At 38.0% G+C, this 20,200-nt stretch overlaps 1 protein-coding gene across 2 annotated transcripts in view; it reads left to right on the forward strand.

Moving 5' to 3' along the window:
- Positions 1-4,737, forward strand: part of LOC145771966 (inter-alpha-trypsin inhibitor heavy chain H3-like) — a 69,925-nt gene extending 65,188 nt beyond the window's left edge. For both annotated transcript variants that reach the window (XM_082583744.1, XM_082583743.1), the window contains one exon: positions 2,454-4,737. In XM_082583744.1, the coding sequence (XP_082439870.1) occupies positions 2,454-2,619 (166 nt within the window). In that variant the 3' untranslated portion in view covers positions 2,620-4,737. The remainder of the gene's footprint in view (positions 1-2,453) is intronic.
- The last annotated feature ends 15,463 nt before the right edge of the window (positions 4,738-20,200 follow it).

The following is a 20,200-nucleotide window of genomic DNA, read 5'->3' on the forward strand; positions in this document are numbered from 1 at the left end:
CTGAATCTGACTCAGCATATACAAAATGGGTTTGAAGAAGATTCCGTCACTGGAGCTGTCTTTGTAAATCTATCTGCAGCGTATGACACTGTCAATCATCGTCTCCTAATTTCAAATATCCTCAATATCACTGAGGATTTTTCATTCACTAAGCTGATACAATCGTTGCTTTGCAATCACCGCTTCTATGTTTATTTTTGTGGCAACAATAGTAGATGGAAAACAGCAGAAAAATAGTCTGCCACATGGGAGCGTTTTAGCCCCCATCTTGTACAACGTTAATACTAATGACCAATTAATCCATCCTCGTACAAGAAGCCCCCTGTACGCTGACGATCCGTGTATAACAAACAACGCAACACAAACAATTCTCTTCACGGAAAGAGTACTCAGCGATGCCCTGGATGGGCTGACAACATGCTACATAGAGAATCACCTGCGTGCCAACTCCAATAAAACGCAAGTTTGCGCATTCCACCTTAAGATCCCGGGATGCATCACGCCAACTAAACATTTCCTGGAATGAAACTAAACTGGTACACTGTACTAATCCCACATACCTCGGCGATGTGACACTGGGGGTATGTTTTGGGAAGCACAAGTTGTAAATGTGGACAGGAGCAAACGATGCAACATCTCCTCGAATGCCCTGCCCTAAAAGCAAGATGTTCTGCACAGGGTTTAGCCGAGTTCAACGATAGAGCAAGAGCTTGCGTGAATGCGTGGTGCTCTGGGCTACGGTCGTGTGATACACGATGAAGAAAATGAACAAAAAATTAAGAAATACTCAGTTATCTTAAAATATCAAATATTGAACACACAGTAGTGATAATAATATTCCACTCTTGTTATTGATAGGTTGATGATCATAGTATCATCAATCATCATCAATTTACCGCTGCTGGAAGCTCCCTCAAGTGTTTTAACACAGTGCACGGTCCAGAGGGGGCCATTTTGGTTACCATCCCTTTATACCGTCAAAGTAACTTTATTTACCGCGTTTTTGTTTTTGTAAATTCGTACGAAGACTTGGTCTTTACATTATTCATTGTTGCATCACAGAAGGATTGTAATAAACTTGTTATCTTTCCGAAAAGAATAACCGTATTTTTATTTTCGTGTCATCCTATAACCTTAAATCGCTCTCTCCTGACGACTCAGCGTGATCCGTCTCTGTTTTCACATCTTCCATCTTTCACTATTTTCATCCAAATGATGCTAGTGATGTTTCGTTCACCATTGTCTTGTCATCTTCAGTCTTAATCTCTGTGCATCCCTTGGTGTCCATTCGTGGTTGTGTTCAACTATGACAGGGTAATAATAATGCATTGTTTTGTTGTGAAGCATCTTTTATGATTGAGGTATGGTCTTCTTTCATTGTCGTACTTCATTCCGAACATTAACTGTCTCTTACATAAAAAGTTTCCAAGATATTCGTATTTTTGCTGTGTGTGTTAGGTGTGTTATGCGGTGGGATGGCGCAACGGATAAGGCGTTGGCTTTCCAATTATGAAAACCTGGTTCGACTCCCAGCTTCTGCTGGTTGTTGGAAACACCGCTCACCTATACCCAGGGTGTAATAAATTGGGTGGGCGTAGTTGCTGAAGTAAAGGCGGCCGAGAGAAATGAACTGGCCACCCTACTCTACTTAGTGCCGAAGGCTTAGTACAATGAGAACCTTATCTTCTCATACCCGACACTTGAATCAAGTATGCGACCCCCCTTTACCTTTTTTTAGTACGTGTATGTTGGTGTTGGTGTGGTCAGTTTGTTGGTTGAAGTAGGTTAATCGTTGTCTGCCTTGGGCATGCTTCCCTTCAATTTTGCCTGTGAGAGAGAGATGTTCTAACTTTCCTTTTCGCAGCACGTGTCCTAAAAATTGAAGTTGGTTTTCTTTGATATTTTTAGTAGATCCTTTGTTTGATTGACTTGATTTAAAACACTTTGGTTGATTTTTCTAGCAGTCCAGGAAATCTTTTGCATTTTTCGAAATGCCAACATTTTAAACCCGTTTATTCTTTTAGTCATTCTTTTAATGATTGTCCAGGTTTCTGAATTATATTTAAAAATTGGATAAATGTAACACTTCAATACTCTGTATCTGGTTGCGAAAGATATGTTCTTGTTGCATAATATTGTTTTCATTTGCTGTAAAGAGGCTTTTGCTTGAGCAATACGTATATTGAACTCCTTATCATACTTGGCGTCCCAGTTTATTGTTGTCCCAAGATACCGAAAACTTTTTACTTGTTTTATAGTTGTTCCATTCATTTTAATTGGACAAATTAGAATTTCACTTAAGGTTGTTTATATGGTATGGATGAGGTTGTCCAGTTCTATTGTACGCTTGTAAATTGCACAAAAGAAAAAAAAGCAACTCTTAAGTTTAGATTTAGTTTTTTGTGCAATTAGTTTTTTAATGCTAACACTAAAAACATTCATCTTTTTTTCAGCAATCGTTCCGGACGAGTGACCAAGTTTACTAGAGTTCATCCGGGGTCACGTGAAAAGATTTCCTGCTGGAATTCCCCCAAGAACGCTCGTGATATCATATTCGGAACTCATGATCGCTATCTTGTGGATGAAATGATGTCAACTCCGAAATATGCGTTGTTGTAGCTGTCCGCTACATGGCAGTAAAGTGCTATTAATCCATGGCAAAATATCGAAGAGTTTTCAAGATGAAATCTTCACCGTTTTAGACGTTGCTTCAACTGCTAAAGAGATCCATGCGATGCAGTGACATTATCTTTGTGTTTGTGCTGCCTCTGTCAATGAACTCAGCACTCCATTCTTTGTGTAATTAAATGCCTCAAATTTGAAAGTCTATTGTTTTAATCGTCACAAAACAAATCATTATCTCAATACAATGAGATTCCACTCAATTGATCCGGGATCTGGTAACTTTTATGGATCATCTTTTCCTCTCGTCTTCCGATTGTCTTTTTTAGTTCTAGTATGTTCAATTGTGTAATGCTTTCAATTTTTGGTACTTTCACCCCAGCCCATAGCTAGTCTTTCCTCCTTTCGTCTTTCCTCCCATTTCACTGTCCAGTTGTTGTTCCCATCATGGATTCTTTCCATATCTAGGTGCCTATCCACAAGCCCAAAATACGAATGTCTAACTTAACGGTCATAAATTCTAAAATTCTGAAGTGGCTGTTCTTTTTCCGACTATTCAAGGCGTTCTTAGCCGACGTCATACATGCATAACGAAGCCGACAATTCTTGGGCGTTCTTCCTTTCTGGTCGTCCAGCTTTCACACCCATAAGTAGCACCATCAAAGATTAAACAAGTAACGTTGCGTTGAAAGCATGAATTGCGCACTTGTTTAAAAACCAAATTACACGATCCGGGGGATGTCGTTTTTCCGTTATTAGAAAAGGTCTGCATTCTGTGATTGCTTGATGCGGTGCATTTCATATCTACTTTATTAGATTAGATGAAGTTTTTATTTTTAATGCAAACAGATGAAGAGCTTAGATCAGAACTAAAGTTGTTGCGCAAGAATACTGCGCAGGTGGATTTCAATGCTCCATCTTTGCAACTTATCTCTTGTGTCTTCTTTCGTATTAAAACAGACACAAGCGATAATTTTCATCTGTGTTTAATATGTTTGCAACAAATAATAGTATCCCATACCAGTTTGTGTCGATTAAGTGTTCTCGTAACAACTTGCAGTGTAGTCAACCTTGAACTGAAGCTTGGTTTGTTTTTACTTTCCTGTTTTCCCAGACAGCAAAATCCATCATTTTACATTAAAATGATGGATTTTGTTGTTTGTTTTAATACGTCAGAGTTGCTTTTGTCATCATCACACTGCCTCATTGAGTTAAAACAGAAATGATCCTTAAAATAGAATAAATTTATTCTAAAGATAAACAACACCCGCTAGGTGGTAATGTTCAGACACAGCAGAATTATCCAAGATCCGTTTTCGCATTGTTGTTTACAATGCTACTGCTTTATGGCCTTCTGAGTGACCGGGTCAGGTATTGAACTCACACTTTTCAACACTAGTGTTAACAAAAGGGTCCAGAAGATACTTTTAGAACTGGGCCCGGCATGGCTTAAGGGGACCATAACCTTTCCAAGGGGCCAGAGACATTAGATGATTAGAAGAAGCCTCCGCGTATTCTTTGGATATAGTGCAACAAGCAACGTATGAATGTTTTAAATATTATTCAGTGCAACCACCAGATGATTGTTTCCTGACATATAGTTGGAGGACTAAGACTCATCTTTTAGACGAGTTTTAAGATTCCAGATTTCTCGAACACATCCACGACTTTCAACCAACCAGCGCAACGTGTTGCGGTCGTGCTCACATCCTTGTGGTTAGGAAATCATTTCGGTCCTTAGCAAACTATAACGTTCTTATTTTGTCGCTTTTACCATTTTATAGGCCGTTGCTAGGTTGTCGCAAGTATTTTTTCCCATTGATATTCAATGTTAGGATAAACTTATGCTGGTGTGCATTTTGAGTTATTGAAATTGCTTCTTCTCGATTACTGCGACTTAAACGTTCTACTATTATTCAATCATAACGTAACTTTCCCCTCCTTTAAATCAAGCAGCATAGACCTGTCGTCTTCGAATCGATCCCTTGTTCGTCTGCAACAACCCACTGGCGGCTGTTCATTGTTCCATCTGTGACGTTTCAATCGCAATTGTACGTCATTGCTGCCACCACCTTGTACATTGGCTTGCCACGTCATTTTGAATTTTCTTAATAAAATTAAAAATCTAATTGTTGGCAAGTGATTTTGGAATTTGGTAAACAGTTTGTAATGCTTTTCTTTGCATTGCCAGTTCTAAGCCTATCCAATCAGCAGGTCCTTGTCCGAATGTAGGCTACAATGAACGTAAGACAGGCTACAATTTCCGCTTTCCAGACTGATCAAAATTCTGGAAGTCTAGGTTTTCATTCTATATTTTTGGTATTGAAAACGTCAGTAGCCTACATACACAGGAATTAAGCAAGGTAGGTCGTGTCGCAATGCTGACTCGTAAACAAAAGCGTCAGTATTGAAACGACTTCTGGTTTAATTAGCAATTGAAACGTAGTGTTGTTAATTTGTATCCATTAAATGTTCAAAGACAGCCATTTGCACAACAATCTAATCTTAACATAATTTATTAAAAGTAACATCAACATTAAATTCAACATCAATCTTTGCATCGAAACTTTAAATGCACATTCTGGTAACACTTTGGGCGGCCTCTGATATGGAGGCAATATGGCGCTAAAGTTGAGCGGTTATCCTCATTTTGCTCATGAGGTATGAAATGTTTTGGGCTCTCATGCATCAAGCTGTTGTTGACCTCCCCTTGAACTGCATAGTGGAAGACCAATCGTGACTTTAATCTGCGCTGAGAAATCACTGTCGGAACTTTGTTGTCAAAAGCCGAAGAATTCCGTCACTTTGCAAGTGTCGTTTGCACCTGCGTGTGACGTCACAAAGCAGGTACAATGTCAAAACGTTGGTCACGGTTGAGTTCACATATGAATTCCAATCGCAGATGATGTACTTGCCACAGCCAATTACTGGTGACAGGTTCAACAGGCTCTGAAGAAGACAACGATAAGCCACTTACAGATTAAATCTTTGCCACCCTTGCAAAAGTGATGAGAAATTCACAAAAACCATATTCAAAATCGCTCAGTGCTTCATTGCATGTTTATCATTATAATCAGCAGCTTGTTCTTTAACGCAAGCTTCATGCTCCGAGAATTTACAACCAATAATGTTGAAAAACTTAAAATAACCAGTCCAGTATCAGCATGGCTACCACATTCGGCTCCAGTGCTGGATTGGATTCGAGGTCGCGTCATATCAAATACTTTAAAACTGTACCGATTATATTCTTTCTTGCATAAACTAGTGAGAATACAAGTTGGATGATAATATTGTTCCATCGGAAATATAATATGCGACAAGTAATAAATTCAACGTTATCCTTCTCATAACTTTAACTAATTTGAGGCAAAACCGAGCGTTTGCAGACGGTGAATGAGTAATTGAGTATACAGTAAAAGAACCAATTGCAATGTTGCAAACTAGGTGACTGGCGAGTAAGTTACCGACGTTGAAACAATGTAAAACAAGACACGTTTTGCTCGTTGAGATAACAGACTTGTAGCTGAAGCAGCTGAATATCTTGCAATGGAGAAAAAGCCTTTTCTTTCAAAACTTCATTTATGAATTGTTACTTTTTCATAATTAGTTTGTCTATGCAGATGATCCGGTGCTTCACTGAGGAGCCATGCGACAGGTTGTGGAATTGAACTGTGACTAAATAATCGAAGATCAAAGTCTATTGTTGACATGCTTGTCTGCTACGTTAAAAGCCGCGAAATTGATATTTGTCTGAACTCTGAAGTATTTGAGAGAATGTCATTGAAATGAGAAAATCGCTGGAATAACTTTAACAGAAAAATCACTAAATCGAATCTAGATTCAAATCAATGTAAAATAATTACAAAAACTTTTAGTAACTAATTCTCAGCAATACAATGCTTTGTCCTTTCTCATAAAAGGTTGACTCATTGACTGCGGTGCCCCTCAAATCGCAAAGCTACGCAAAAAAATATATCTAAGAAATGAAGATAGTCTGAAAATCTATCAAATATATCTAAAAAGTATGTAGGAAATAAAAAAAAATCTACCCTTCTTAGAAGTATCTAAAAATTAAGGGGATGTAGGGATTTACAAAGTCAATCATGGCCATGAAGACGTTATTATTGAGTTTCACCTAGTTTGGGATCATCAGAGGTGCATATCCTTGTATCGTGAGCGGGAATCGAACTTACAACTTGATGGGAATTGTGAACTTCTCCGACTTGAGTGGGAATTGAACCTCCGTCTAGAACTCTAGATTGTACTGCAGTGCCCAGCATAAAAAAAAGTATCGAAAAAGTCAATGCAAATCTTCAAATGCATTAAACATTTGAAGAGTCATATGTAAAGCTCCAATCAATAAAGTAACTTGTTTATAATTTTAAACTAAATAATTTAAATCAATAACCATTTGACCACCATTTTGAGTTCTCACCGTTTGACCACGCAGCCAGCTTTAGAAGGTGATTCCCATTTTAAGAAGGAAGAAGGTGATTCCGCTTTCTTCCTTCTTAGTAAGTTGGCATTGTTGCTTTTTAGTAAAAACCCTGGAACTTAAATTTGTGAACAACGAAAAGTATTGACAAGGGTCGTCCATTGGGACAAAATTCAATCTTCTTTTTGACTAATTCATTAATTCCATCAAAGTTTTAACAAACGCAGCCGGTCAAAAGTTATTATCCGGACATTTGACTCATGTTGGGTTTCTTCGTAAAGCAGAGGCATAAATTTCCCACAGGTGAAATTATGAACCCACAACTTTATATACTGATTTATGGTTACTAGACGTCGAAAAGATATCGCAATAACAAATGAATTGATTGATATTAATTCGAACTTGAATGGCTTATGTTACGTCGCTTCAGTTGCCACTGTAACACCTGAAGTGAAATTGACAAAATAAACATAAAAATACTGCACCAAAAATAAACAACTTAGAATTCAAACAAACATCATCCTGTTGAGGTTTTAATTCTACTCGATAATTTTGTAACAATTTAAAATTTACAATTTTGTTAGAGAGTTTACTTTGTTGAACTATAAGCAAACGAAAAAAACATACCCAGCTGGCTAACTTAGTTTTTTCCACGTTGATTCAACGTCTACAGATGTAGATAACTGGGACAGCATGGTGTAGGCAGGCCCGGATTAAGGTCAAATGGGGCCCCTGTGCTAATGAATTTTATGGGGGCCCTTACCAGCTTACGTGGAGCGTAATGGAAGTAAGCTGGTTTCGCTTGCAAAGGAAACCGAGCCTTGCTTAGGTAAGTTAGATACCTTTGAAATAGCATGTGATCGATGATTAAATAAGCATGTGCAAAGTAAGTCAACAATGTTTACGTTATAATGGATGCAAAGTCACACACATTAAATCAACGAAACCGTGCAAGGGAAAACATTGTAGCAAGGGACCACTGTTAGTACTGCACACTACACTGCAAATTGCAATGAAAGGTTATTCTAAATTTCTATTCTAAACTGCTCTTTCATTCACTACTAACTACGTAAATAGGATTTAGAAAACTAACATGAAATTCAGTCGAACGAATTTTTTCTGGCTATTGATAAATGTGTTACTTTTTTTAGACAGAGGGGCCCCACTTTTCTTAATTTTTTTTCTTGAAAATTTTTTTCAGGAAAAATTTGTTATTTTATTTATTTCATTTTTAGGAAAAGTGGGGCCCTCTGTCTGCGGGGCCCCTGTGCTTTAGCACACCCTAGCACAATGGTTAATCCAGGCCTGGGTGTAGGTCAGGGTTACTCAACTAACCTTAACAAAGGTCCAGTTTGACAAGTTAAATATTTTTAGCGGTCCGGTGAATAAGTTATTTCACAAGCAACCACGAAAGTTAAACTATCTGTACCAAACCACTTTTTAAGGTAAAATCTAACTCGACTTGAATTTCTGAGAAAGTGTTGGAGAGTCTGGGGGGCGAAGTCCACCAGCAACTAGGATAATCACAGTAAAGATTGCTTTCTCCCAGTAGAAATCTATTAAAGAAGCCCTGGAACGTGGCAATGAGGTTATTCTTCCAAAAGCTCAAGGTCCACAATCAACACTCAAAAGGTCCAGATTCGGACCGCGGTCCGCCAGTTGAGTAGCCCTGGCCCCTGGTGTAGGTTGTGATGCTTGTTTAGCGCGAAGGTCAATTGTCTCTATGCTTCTACAGACGTTGGCAATACAAAGAGCAGTCCTTGCCGCCATAAATTTATTTTTTCTGCAAGTTCTCATGAAATGCACTGAACACAATAACTTTTGCATTCTGGAAAGCAATTTGTTTATAAGGCACAAGGTTTAATGCTCGGTGGCTATGGATTTGGAAATGTCGAAATCTGAGCATAACCACAAGATATTGAACAAAGCATTATATTACAAGATGCGCAGTGAATGAAAAGGACAGATATGACTTTCTTTTTTGAAAACCTGTATTTTAATAATGTTTTGTCTAGCACAGTAATATATTTATGTGGTAGGCCTCAACTTGTCTTCAGGCAGACGTCATCTTTAATTCTTTTGAAACAAATTGTCAACTGCGTTTGATATTTATATTTGTGACGTCAACAATAGAAGAAACGTGCCGCAGATAAAATCAGGTCCAGAGCGTTTGACAAATAGCGATGTTCCTTGAAGGAAAAGCACTTAGAAATTTTTGTGAATGAAATTATGCGGTATAAATTATTTGAAATTAATTTATTTTCATTTTGTTTAATAACACTTGAACGATCTGAATAAGAAGAGTAGAGGTGAAGTCCAAACTCATGTTCGTGGGTCTGAAAACAATAATTCGAAAATTTTCTATTTTTATTTTCAATGCTGAAAGACAATCAATAAAATTCGTTCTATTTTAACACTGAAAGTGACCACAGTTTAATTTTCGAAGCGTTACTAAGCTTTGAGCTTAGTTGCTGCATTATGAGCCCTGCGTTTGGCTAATACGTCTCAGCCCAAGCTGTGAAGTGTTTAATTGTTTTTCCTTTTTTATTTGGTGCCTTTAAGAAATATTATTAGAAGTAAGATTTAATCTTAAAAATCCTACTAAATCAAAGCAATTTCAATCCGATTTGAATTTTTTTCTGATTACGCTACTCTAATTGCGGATTGGCTCGTAAACTTCTGCTATAAGCCAAGTTGTTCTGTAGCACTGAAAACCTGCTTATACTTGTCTTTAGTCGTGACACCGACTTTGTTTAAATAAATCGTTTTCCGCTACTTTCGCGACTATAAATATAAACAGACAAAAATAAGAAATGAATTTTAAACTTGTATTTAACAGCTAACTTGTTTGACGTCACAAAAATCTTGTTTACGTGATAATGCAAAATTAATTGTAATTTTAATCTAAATGTTTTTGTAATTAATCAAGACAAAGGTGGATGATGGATATCACTTTTACACCAATGTGTTGATGCTTTTCCATGGAGGCCTTCTCCGATACATCAGCGATTACACCACCTTTAAGCCACCTAATGGAGTGGAAGGTCTGCGTGTCTTGGATGATGAAACTAAAGACTGGCTGCTCACTGCTCTCTAGTAACCTTCCAGCTTAATCCGGGAAAATCGTGAATCTGGAGTGGTAAAAGGATAGACCCTCGGCCCCAGAGGCTCACACGGCGACGACGCCGTAACAATTTTACAAAATAGTTTTGATCTCTTCAACGTAAAATTCTCAACATGTGTATCGAACCACATTTACTTACACTTCTGTTGATCCGAGGGTCCAGGTAGTATGTTTGGGCCCTGGCCCGGAATCGTTTAGAGGCCAAAAAACATTTTGACAACCTCACGTTGTAAAAAATGCCCCAGACTGGTCGCCTGCTTGGAAAAACGCAAATACATCTTTAACACATTCAAAGAACGAATCTAAGTCTGATAAAATCTGAAATCTTTTTTCTATACGGGTGTGTAGCTATATGAGGTCCGTATGTCTTCATCAACTGGGTCCGATCAGTGCCGGTCTTTGGGGTGTGCAAACCGTGCGATCGCACAGGGCCCGCAAATTAGGGGGCCCGCAATTTACTCAGAAAATGCAGTAATTTTTGTCATTTCCAATGAAAAAAATTAATTTGATTCACAAGCAAGGATACCGGTATCCTTGAAGTCAGTTGCGGCTTTAGGGTGAGGTAAGTACTGAGATTGTCGCGTCCGGCCACCTTTACAAGCTTACATGCTTTTAGGCCACCCACGACATTTCACCATGTGCCAAATAGTTAACATTGCAGTGTGACAACAGAAGTTCATTTTGTGGCAATCGCAGTAAAATAGAATACATGTTACTTTCAATACAAAACCATCGCTATTATGCCATATATATGTAGTTTTAAAACTAAACATTTAAAGAGCCCGGATTTTTTAAACGCCATGTATCAAATTGCTTAATATTCTATAAATTCAGGAAACTTCACTTTTGTGAAAATTTAAATGCATGTTACTTCTAGTATTAAATTATCATTATTATGCCCTATGCATGTAATTTTTAAAATCTACAATTGAGGGGGCCCAGTTTTTTTTCAAAACGCCATGTACCAAATGTTTAACATTGCTCGGTGACAACAGAAACCAAAAATTTCAATCTTGTAGCAACTGTATTTAGACATATGTTACTTTCAGTACTGAAATGTCATTGTTATTCCGTAGCTTCAAAAATAACTTTTAAGGAGCCCGGATCTTTTTAAATTGTTTCAAGTTGATTACTCTGTAGTACCCAACCTAAACAATTTTTAAATCTTAATACACTTGTTATTGTACTTAGATACAGTTTGTGCAGTAGGCTACATTTTACACTTATTCATTGTTTGGATTTTTTTCACTGAATAGTAATATAATTCTTTGATTGATGATATATCAATGTATTTTTTATACCAGCAAAGGTACCAGCAAAGGTGTACCAGCAACAGTACCAACATCTTAAATGATGTCACTACTGGTGATAACAGATTAACTCTACTAAATTCTGAGGTCAGCTTTGCCTTATTCAAACTCCAGTTGCTTCCTATAATGTTAAATCAATAGAAGAAATGCTTTATGTCCTCTAAGTGTGATGTGCTGGCTAATTTTTACCCAAATGACCTGAACGCCAAGTCTTTGCTCGAAGAGCTAGTGTGCTTACAAAATGTAACTATTATTTGACTTATTGAGATATACATCTCAATGTGCTTTTTCCTTGGATTGAGTAGCTGTATTTATTTTTCAATGTTTGTATAACATGAGGTATTTCACCGCAAAGTATTAAGATGCATGGTTTACGTACTTGATGCATGATGTCTTCAATGATAACACCTTCACTCGTCTTCAAAATTTCCCCTTGTTGCCTGTTGTGGCTTAGTTTCATGTACGAATCCATTTCTAGCCTGCTTGATTATGTTTTAACTTGCATTTGCAGGAATGAGGCAACCAATTTCAATAAATGCTGCTCTGACACTGTATTATATAGAAAATGACTCTGACAGAGAATGTTGCCCATCTTCAGTTGCAGGGTTACTTTGAGTTTGACCGCCAGCAGTTTTAGTAAAAACTTTTTCTAAAGTGAATCTGCTGGACATTTTGCAAGCATTTCAGACAACTTCAATCTACCTACTTCTGAGTTCAGATAGATTCCGACAATTTAAGCATAATAAGGAGTCCTTGTTGCACAATGCACAGATACGTTTGGTTGGGTTTGTTTCTTTCGCATTGTTATAGTTCATGCTTAAATATTCCCAAAAGACAACATGCACACATTTCTTGGAAGTTGAGCATTGTGTTTTTGATGTATTTTCATTCATGCTTTCTATCCATACTTATGCAATCAAGTAAAAGTAAACCGATTTTCTTAAAACAAATCGGATCAGTAGCGTAGCCAAGTGGGGGTTTGGGGGTTACAACCCCCTCCCCTCTTGGAACGCGTGTGATGTCACGATATTGATAATGATGCTTTCAGTGTTTTGTGCTTTCTAATTTTCAAATCAACGCTAACTTAGTATGGTATAGGACATAGGATCTATAATGCTCTACAACTGTTTAATATCCATAGTAGTCTACAGCTAACTCGTGCAGTCCATGGAAACACCGCAATATCCACAGCTGTGAAAAATTGCACTGACCTTCACCTTTTATATATAGCTGATTCCAGTGATTTATTATACAAAACTTAAAAATATCAGAAATGAAGTAAGTTCACTGTCTTAAAGCTTTTTGCCTGACACTCATCAAGATGTATGACGTCTATAACGTTACATTTTCTAAACTTTAGGTTAACTTTAAAGCATAAAAGTTGGTGACTTACCGGAATAAGATAGTTTTTTTTTATCAACCAAGGACAAAATTAATCAATAATAAAACAGTAATAATCTGGCAAAAAAAGCAATCAACCTATGTCTCTCAACAAAGTTGCCCAATTTTAAGCGAAATTACAATAAAAGAGCGAGTTTTGCCAATACCAAACATTTAAATATCTCAGCCTGGAATTAGCAACAAGAAAACATAGAGACTCAGCTTTATTTCCGAAAAATGCCAAAGAAAACATGATCTTATCCTTTTGCTATGCCACTGGACAGCACCATTTTACAGTAATATTCATACCCAAATTTTTGTGGAACATGCTCTCAGAATGCACCAAAATCAAAGTAATTTTTCAAAATTTTCAGGGGGAGGCCCCCCAGACCCCCCACCGCTGTGTGTCGGCTTCGCTTGCCGGCCGTCAAAACCCCCTCTCTCCTTTCAAAATAACTATCTACGATACTGAATTGGATCATTGTCATTCGGGCCAGTACTGCGCACCAGTGTGGTGCCGCAGCTCTCACACCCGCCACATTGACACCGCCATCAATGACGCACTACGCACTGTGACTGGATGCCTGCGTCCCACTCCAACGGACTGCCTTCCCATCCTTGCAGGCATCCAACCTGCTGAGCTTCGCCGTAAAGGAGCCATGATTTCCCTTGCTCGTCGCGCACTGGACCCCGACCACCTCCTTCACAGTACATTCCAGCGCCTACCTGGAGGACAGCAGCGACTGAAATCAAGACGCCCATTTGTGCCCGCCGCACGACAGCTTCTGAACAACGTTGAAGATCTTGGAATAAGTGCGGCACACTGGACGAACTACACATGGAACATGGAGTGGCAAAACAACACCTCCCGACTCCGTGATTTCCTACCCGACGTCGATCCCCACCCTCCGGGAATGTCCCTCGCAAGACTTGCGTGGGTCCGGCTTAACCGCCTACGAACCGGCTTCGGTCGCTTTCGTTCAGACATGTGCAGATGGGGCCTGGCTCCCTCACCGGGATGCGAGTGTGGCGCCACAGACCAGACAGTAGATCATGTCGTCCATGACTGCCCAATCCATCAACCACCACATGGAGCGCTTGGACTGAAGGCCTTGGATGACGAGACTGTCGAGTGGCTGATGACATCATGCCCAAACATATAGTCCAGAAGAACAGCTCATACGACGAAGAAGAAGTCATTCGGGCCCGCAAAACATATTCCGCACAGGGCCCGAAATACCCTAAGACCGGCACTGGTCCGACTTATTCCGCAACGGACTTTTTCCATAGAAATCCGGATATTTGCATCGTGAAAAGTCTGCTTGTTTCTCAACGGACTGGTGTACGCAGGTCTCAAAGAGAACCAGCTGATCCTTCAAAACAACTCAGTCCGCCCAGTTAGTTCAGTGTTTACGCGTTCGACTCAAGATAAAGCGGCGCTGGTTCGGCTCTCGAGGTATGCGCTGGAGCAACGCATTTCAGGACTGCTCTCCATTCAGCGGCAACTAATGGATGGAATAATTCCCCGGCAACAAGACTTCAACAATCAAAAACTTCACTCGGTCAATCTCGGTAACCGGCCCTGCGTCAAAAGCCTCTACAAGTATGCGAAACTACCAGGAATAACCTATCAAGGTTTTGTTAGTCAGAGGATGAAGATTCAAAAGCAAACCAACTAAAATTATTTTATTTCGAGCACGCATTGGTTTGCAGAAGTGCAGAATTTCCAAGTACCGAAGAAGGGATGAGTTAAAAATACAATTTTTCCTGATATTCTTTCAAACTTTTCGGCAAAAACGTCACAATATTTTATGTTTTCAGTAATCCAAATCTTGCAGGTAATGAACTATTTCAAAATTAATCCAAAACAATATTAATATCGACTCATCAAACTACCGCTGTGCTTGCAAATTTAACCCACCTATAGAAGTTGTAACCTCAAAAAAAATTACAGACTTCAGCTGTTGAAGCATGAATCTATGAGTCCCTGAAGTGTACTTTGAGTTTACCTAAATTTTCTTGTTTTCTGGAACTCAGTGAAATATCCTTTATATTACTTTGATGTTCTGCAAGCAAATTTGCAAATCTTATTGCAAGATGACATAATTACAAATTGTTATAAATTAATTTTGTACAACTTCAAATTTTGAGCGAGTAATTTTACAGCTTTACTCTGCAACTTTCTCTGCAGTGAAACCCCCTCAAATGTGTGCCAAATGTTCAGGAATCGGTTTATGGAATCACTGCATTGTGAAAAGTAGCAAGAACTTTAGGATTGGGGCAGGAGTAGACTTAAGCCATAAACACTTAATTCTTCTTACTGCGGTTCCTCGTAGACTACGTATTACACGTCATCTTGTTGACAAGGAAAAGGTGCATTTTTGCTGTTCAAATGATCGCTAAACATGAATACGTGTTTGTCGGACGACGGGCTTCGTGGTGTCATCCATTGTAACTTGTATTGATTCTCAGTTTTCATATTTGCTTCTCGGGATTTTGGCAAATCGCTGTCGCTGTGCTGCGCTTGTTTGATCTGAGTCACTTACCAGCCAGAAACAATAATCGTCTGCAGACGTTGAATCAATGTAAAAATAACATATTTTACCGTCTGGGCTGAGTAAAGTTTTCTTCCATTTAATGTTTTGTTGCATCCTCGCAGAAAGAAAAGGAAGGTTGTTTGGGAAAGATGCAAACACTTCACATTTTGCTGCCGTAGCACATTCCACGCGAGATGCAACACGCTGCTGTTGCAATCAGTTGTTCACAGAAGACATGAAGCCAATCCAGTTCACAACCACAAGCAAAGTATGAGACTGGTGTTTGTGAAGCTTTTGCAAGAATAAACCATGGACTTCTAAATAGTAGCATCTGGACTGGAAACTCAGTGGGCAACATGAGGCCAAACAGTTGGTACAACAGTTGGCCAACAGTGGACCAACAGCCAAGTAACTAACCCTGTTGGCCCACTGTTGGCCAACTGTTGTACCAACTGTTTGGCCTCATGTTGCCCACTGAGTTTCCAGTCCAGATGCTACTATTTAGAAGTCCATGAATAAACACAGCTTCTTCAATGCTCTTGAAGAAAACAGAGAATCCGGAATGAAAGTTGCTGTCTTCTTTTGTGTGAGTTATGTTAGAAGGAGGTGGGAAAAGCCAGGTAAAGGTAATTTCATTCGGTATTGCTCAAAATTATGGAAAACAGCAGTTGATGGTTTGCATTGGAAAGTAAAGTCCTTCAATTGCATTTCATTTAAAATGTTTTTACTTGTAGCCTATTTGTAGAAGGAGGTGGGAAAAGCCAGGTAAAGGTAATTTCATTCGGTATTGCTCAAAATTATGGAAAACAGCAGTTGATGGTTTGCATTGGAAAGTAAAGTCCTTCAATTGCATTTCATTTAAAATGTTTTTACTTGTAGCCTATTTGTAAAAATGTAGCACTTGCTATGATCTGCAGTAAAATGATTCTTTTCTCTGAATAAAAAGAATCCCCAAACTTTTCAGCACCCTGCATAACTTGAGATAATGTTCTAATTATAACGTCATTTGCCAACATACAAATAATAATTTATGTCAAAATTTCTACTATAAACTTCCCGAATTGAACAAAAACTGGTGTATGAGATTCATGTCATGTCATGACGGAGAACGGTTGTTCTTTTACCAGCATGTGACTTCTGAGGCAGGTAAGATGAAAACGAAACAGTTTGCGAGGGTCTTTTTTATGATGAGTCCATCTATTCATCATTGTATAGAAAGCAAGAAATTGAATGTATCGTTATTGTATTGTTTGCTCGTATAAACACAGAGGAGGTGAGGCTGGTAACCTCAGCCTTGTCACTCGTGGCCTCAAAACATGCGCCTGATCGGGAAATATTGTGTTTCTGTTTACGATGTAAACATTAAAACAAGCCGCTGAATTTTAAACATCCGATTTGAAAGGATTAAAATTGTTTAAAATATCGGAATAGGTTTACGTGTGGTTTAATCACTTTTGCTCAGCTGTGTCGCAAATTTTTTTGTTCCAATAACAACAAATCAGTCTTGGCTTGGTAAGGGAAAAGGAAATTTGAAGCGATTTTTATTTGGACAAAATGATTTTTTTTTCACTGAAAAATTTGATTTGAAATTAAACCTCAACAAAAACTCTAGATAATATATTTGAATTTTATTAAACTGTATTTCAATTTAAAGGTTATTGAATTTAGTCCAAAGTAAATACTTTCTTTTAAAGGTTTTTAATAGACAGTTTGCTTGTAGAAAAGGAAGTGATTGCGACAATTAGTTTTAGAAGCCAAACAGATACAGTCGGTTTTAATTTTATTTTTAAATAAAGTTAAGCTGTTTTCATAGTAACATGAATGGCATTCAATGCATGTCATTAACATTTACAACAACAACAGCTGACTCTTCTGTGGATATGTTGGCAAAGAAGTGTTGTGATTATTTTTCTATTTTAATTCGCTTTTATAGTTTTGTGGTTGTGAGCAAGTTATATTTTTAGCGCTCACTTCATAGCAATGTTGCCTGATTAATTATTTCAAAGCGGATCATTCAATCAAAAGTATAGTTTCTTTGGTGAGGTAAATGCATCAGTGAGTGACGTGGAAAAACTAAGTGGCAAATCGATTTCTGAATGTGTTTTTATCTGTTGTTGATCTTACTTGTTTTGTTGGTATGTTTACTAAAATAGTTTGTATATCTATGTATCGTACTAGTCTATTTCCATAAAAAACTTTCTGTTGTTGGTGAATTATAATTTCAATACATCGCAAAAGCAGGAGTAAACCGTTAGATATAAAATGTTTAAACCCCTTTGAAAATACCACCATGGAATGCACCGTTTATCTAATTCCAAACTTTATCTCAACCCGTTGATGACGTATCGAAATTGAAACAGTGTCTTCTGGTCATCGTCATTTGTCTCTCAGTAACCACTTAACAAGCTCTACCAACAATACAAACTACCAAACTATTTCATACCCTAGCCCAAGCAACGAATTCAATTAGCATATCCTGTTTCCGACGTATTATAACGTGTTTTCGACGTTGCAATGATACATCTTCAAAAAGAATATATTCGCTTTTAAGCAAATGTTTTGATGTTTCGATCAGACCACACAGTCGCATTAGCAGATAAGTTCGAGCTGTGAAGAAACAAGTGATTTGTTTTCCAAACTGTGCTTTTGACCTCACCCCATTATCCGACCGACATTCCCCAGCCCTTGCGTTTCCAATCGGGCCAGAGTCACGCCCTCGCTGTGACGTCATAGAAGGCATTGTGGTCAGGAATAGGAAATAACAAAGACAACCAGCATTGATGCGTCATTATTTGATCAACCAACCGTAACCACATCCTGAAGACCGAATCAGCAAAAAAGATCCACTCATTTCGCGTTATCTTCGGACTGGGGAACCATCTTCGAAAGCGTGAACCTGGCAACACTGAAAACTTGTTTCCATAAAGTTTTCAATTCTATGTAGCTTCAATCATTTTTTTTATTCAAGTAGAATCAGACGCAAGATCTAGAAAGGTCTTTCTCAGACCAACTTGAAACTGTTGGGAGTTCGGAAAGTTTTTAAAACAGTTTGTTTTTTTTGAGTATTTTTTTTCAGTTTACTATGTTTGGTTACGAAGTCAAAACAAAATTGAAATTCATGACAATTTTGTTACAAACAAACTATCGTAAAATTGTTGGTCAGTATGGTCAAACTTAATTTTATTTGTGTTGTCAAGATAGAGCGCGGTGTAACTGAAATTAGGATTTCTAAAAGCAATACTTCTTTTAAAATTGTTTTATATTTCCGGTTAGTGCAAAATTCGTGGTGAAAACGTTGGGTCAATGGAAGTAGGTCTACACGTTGTTGGTAGGTGTTGTGGTCGCGTTTACCACATTAAGTTCAGACCTACTGTTTTCTATTCTTTAGTGAAAGTAAAATTCTTTCATACTTGAAGTACCTCAACGCTGAAACATCACCTACATATTGACCAGGTGTGCGACGTATCTTGGTTGTTTGGTTTTGAATCTTTATTCTCGTACTGACAAAGCCTTGATATCTGTTTTGCTTTCATGCGTCAAGAAAATTTTCGAGAACGTCGGTTAGACTTGCTCGAATGCTCAGTATAGCCATAATCATTAGTACGCCACATACAATCAAAGGCTTCCGTTTTGTGACCGATCATAAGCCAACATTCGTTTCTAGGGTAGAGTACAAACAAGTTACCATAGTTACCGCATAAAGGATCCCAATTCAAAAAGCTTTTAAAACCCCCACATGAACATTTCCATGCATACCCACTGACTTCAATTGCTTCGTTGTAGATCATCTGTATACAGCACAACGTCAACAACAGAAAGATATTTTCCCCCAAACTTGTTCTGTATAGATATTATACCAGTATCATAAAACTATAATGCTTTACCTGCACTAACAAAGAATTATTGTCGATCAAAACAGTTTAAAAACTACAAGAGTGCATGAAGAAAGGTGACAAAAGTGGGTTTGGATGTTCGCATTTTTGAATTATGTGTCTCAGATTTTTTTTAATAATGGCTCAAAATTTTTTTTTATAATTTATTAAATCTAAATCATTAAACTCAAAAAGAGATTTTCCACATATGGCTATTTTCATTAAAATTGATAAACTAGGATCTGGAAAAACACAGAGTAACTTACTAATTTCCAACAGTTTTAATTTTAGGACGATCTCAAATTCTTAAACTTTGATGTTGCTTTTTGTCATCACTTTGAAGGCGTTTCGTAAATGGTTAAAATATGAAAACGCAGAAATATAGAAAAAGGCGAGAAAGAGCCAAACCGCGACGCAACGAGGTTTATTTGCAGGAAAAGTTTCTGGCGACAGCCACTTTGAGAAAGCAGCGGTGGAGGATAGATGCTTGCAACGGCAGTAGAGGCATTAGAACAGAAAAAAATCTCATTGCTACGACACAAAAGCATTCATGCTTTGGAAAGTATGCTATGTACTGTAAGTTTGTTGAGTGAATACTACATGCGAAGCCAAGTGAAATATAATGTAAAGTATATAGATGTATACGTTGCATTCCGTCGCACAATCCGTAATCGACAGATTGCACTCCAGCAGTATTTTCTATTTATTTAGTGAGACATATTATAGATTTGGACGACAATTTTGCTTCTCTGGATGAATGTTTGTTACGTACAATAACTCACATTAACGTATTTGTGACGTTTCCAATGACAATATTGTGATAACACATACCCATTCAAAATTATACATTGCTTCAAAAGAAGAAAGGCGCGGTAAGCTAGCAATCACGACTGAAGATTATTACGTTTGTACGACAATGG

Source organism: Aplidium turbinatum, chromosome 6 (genome assembly GCF_918807975.1).
Source record: "Aplidium turbinatum chromosome 6, kaAplTurb1.1, whole genome shotgun sequence".
NCBI lineage: Eukaryota > Metazoa > Chordata > Ascidiacea > Aplousobranchia > Polyclinidae > Aplidium > Aplidium turbinatum.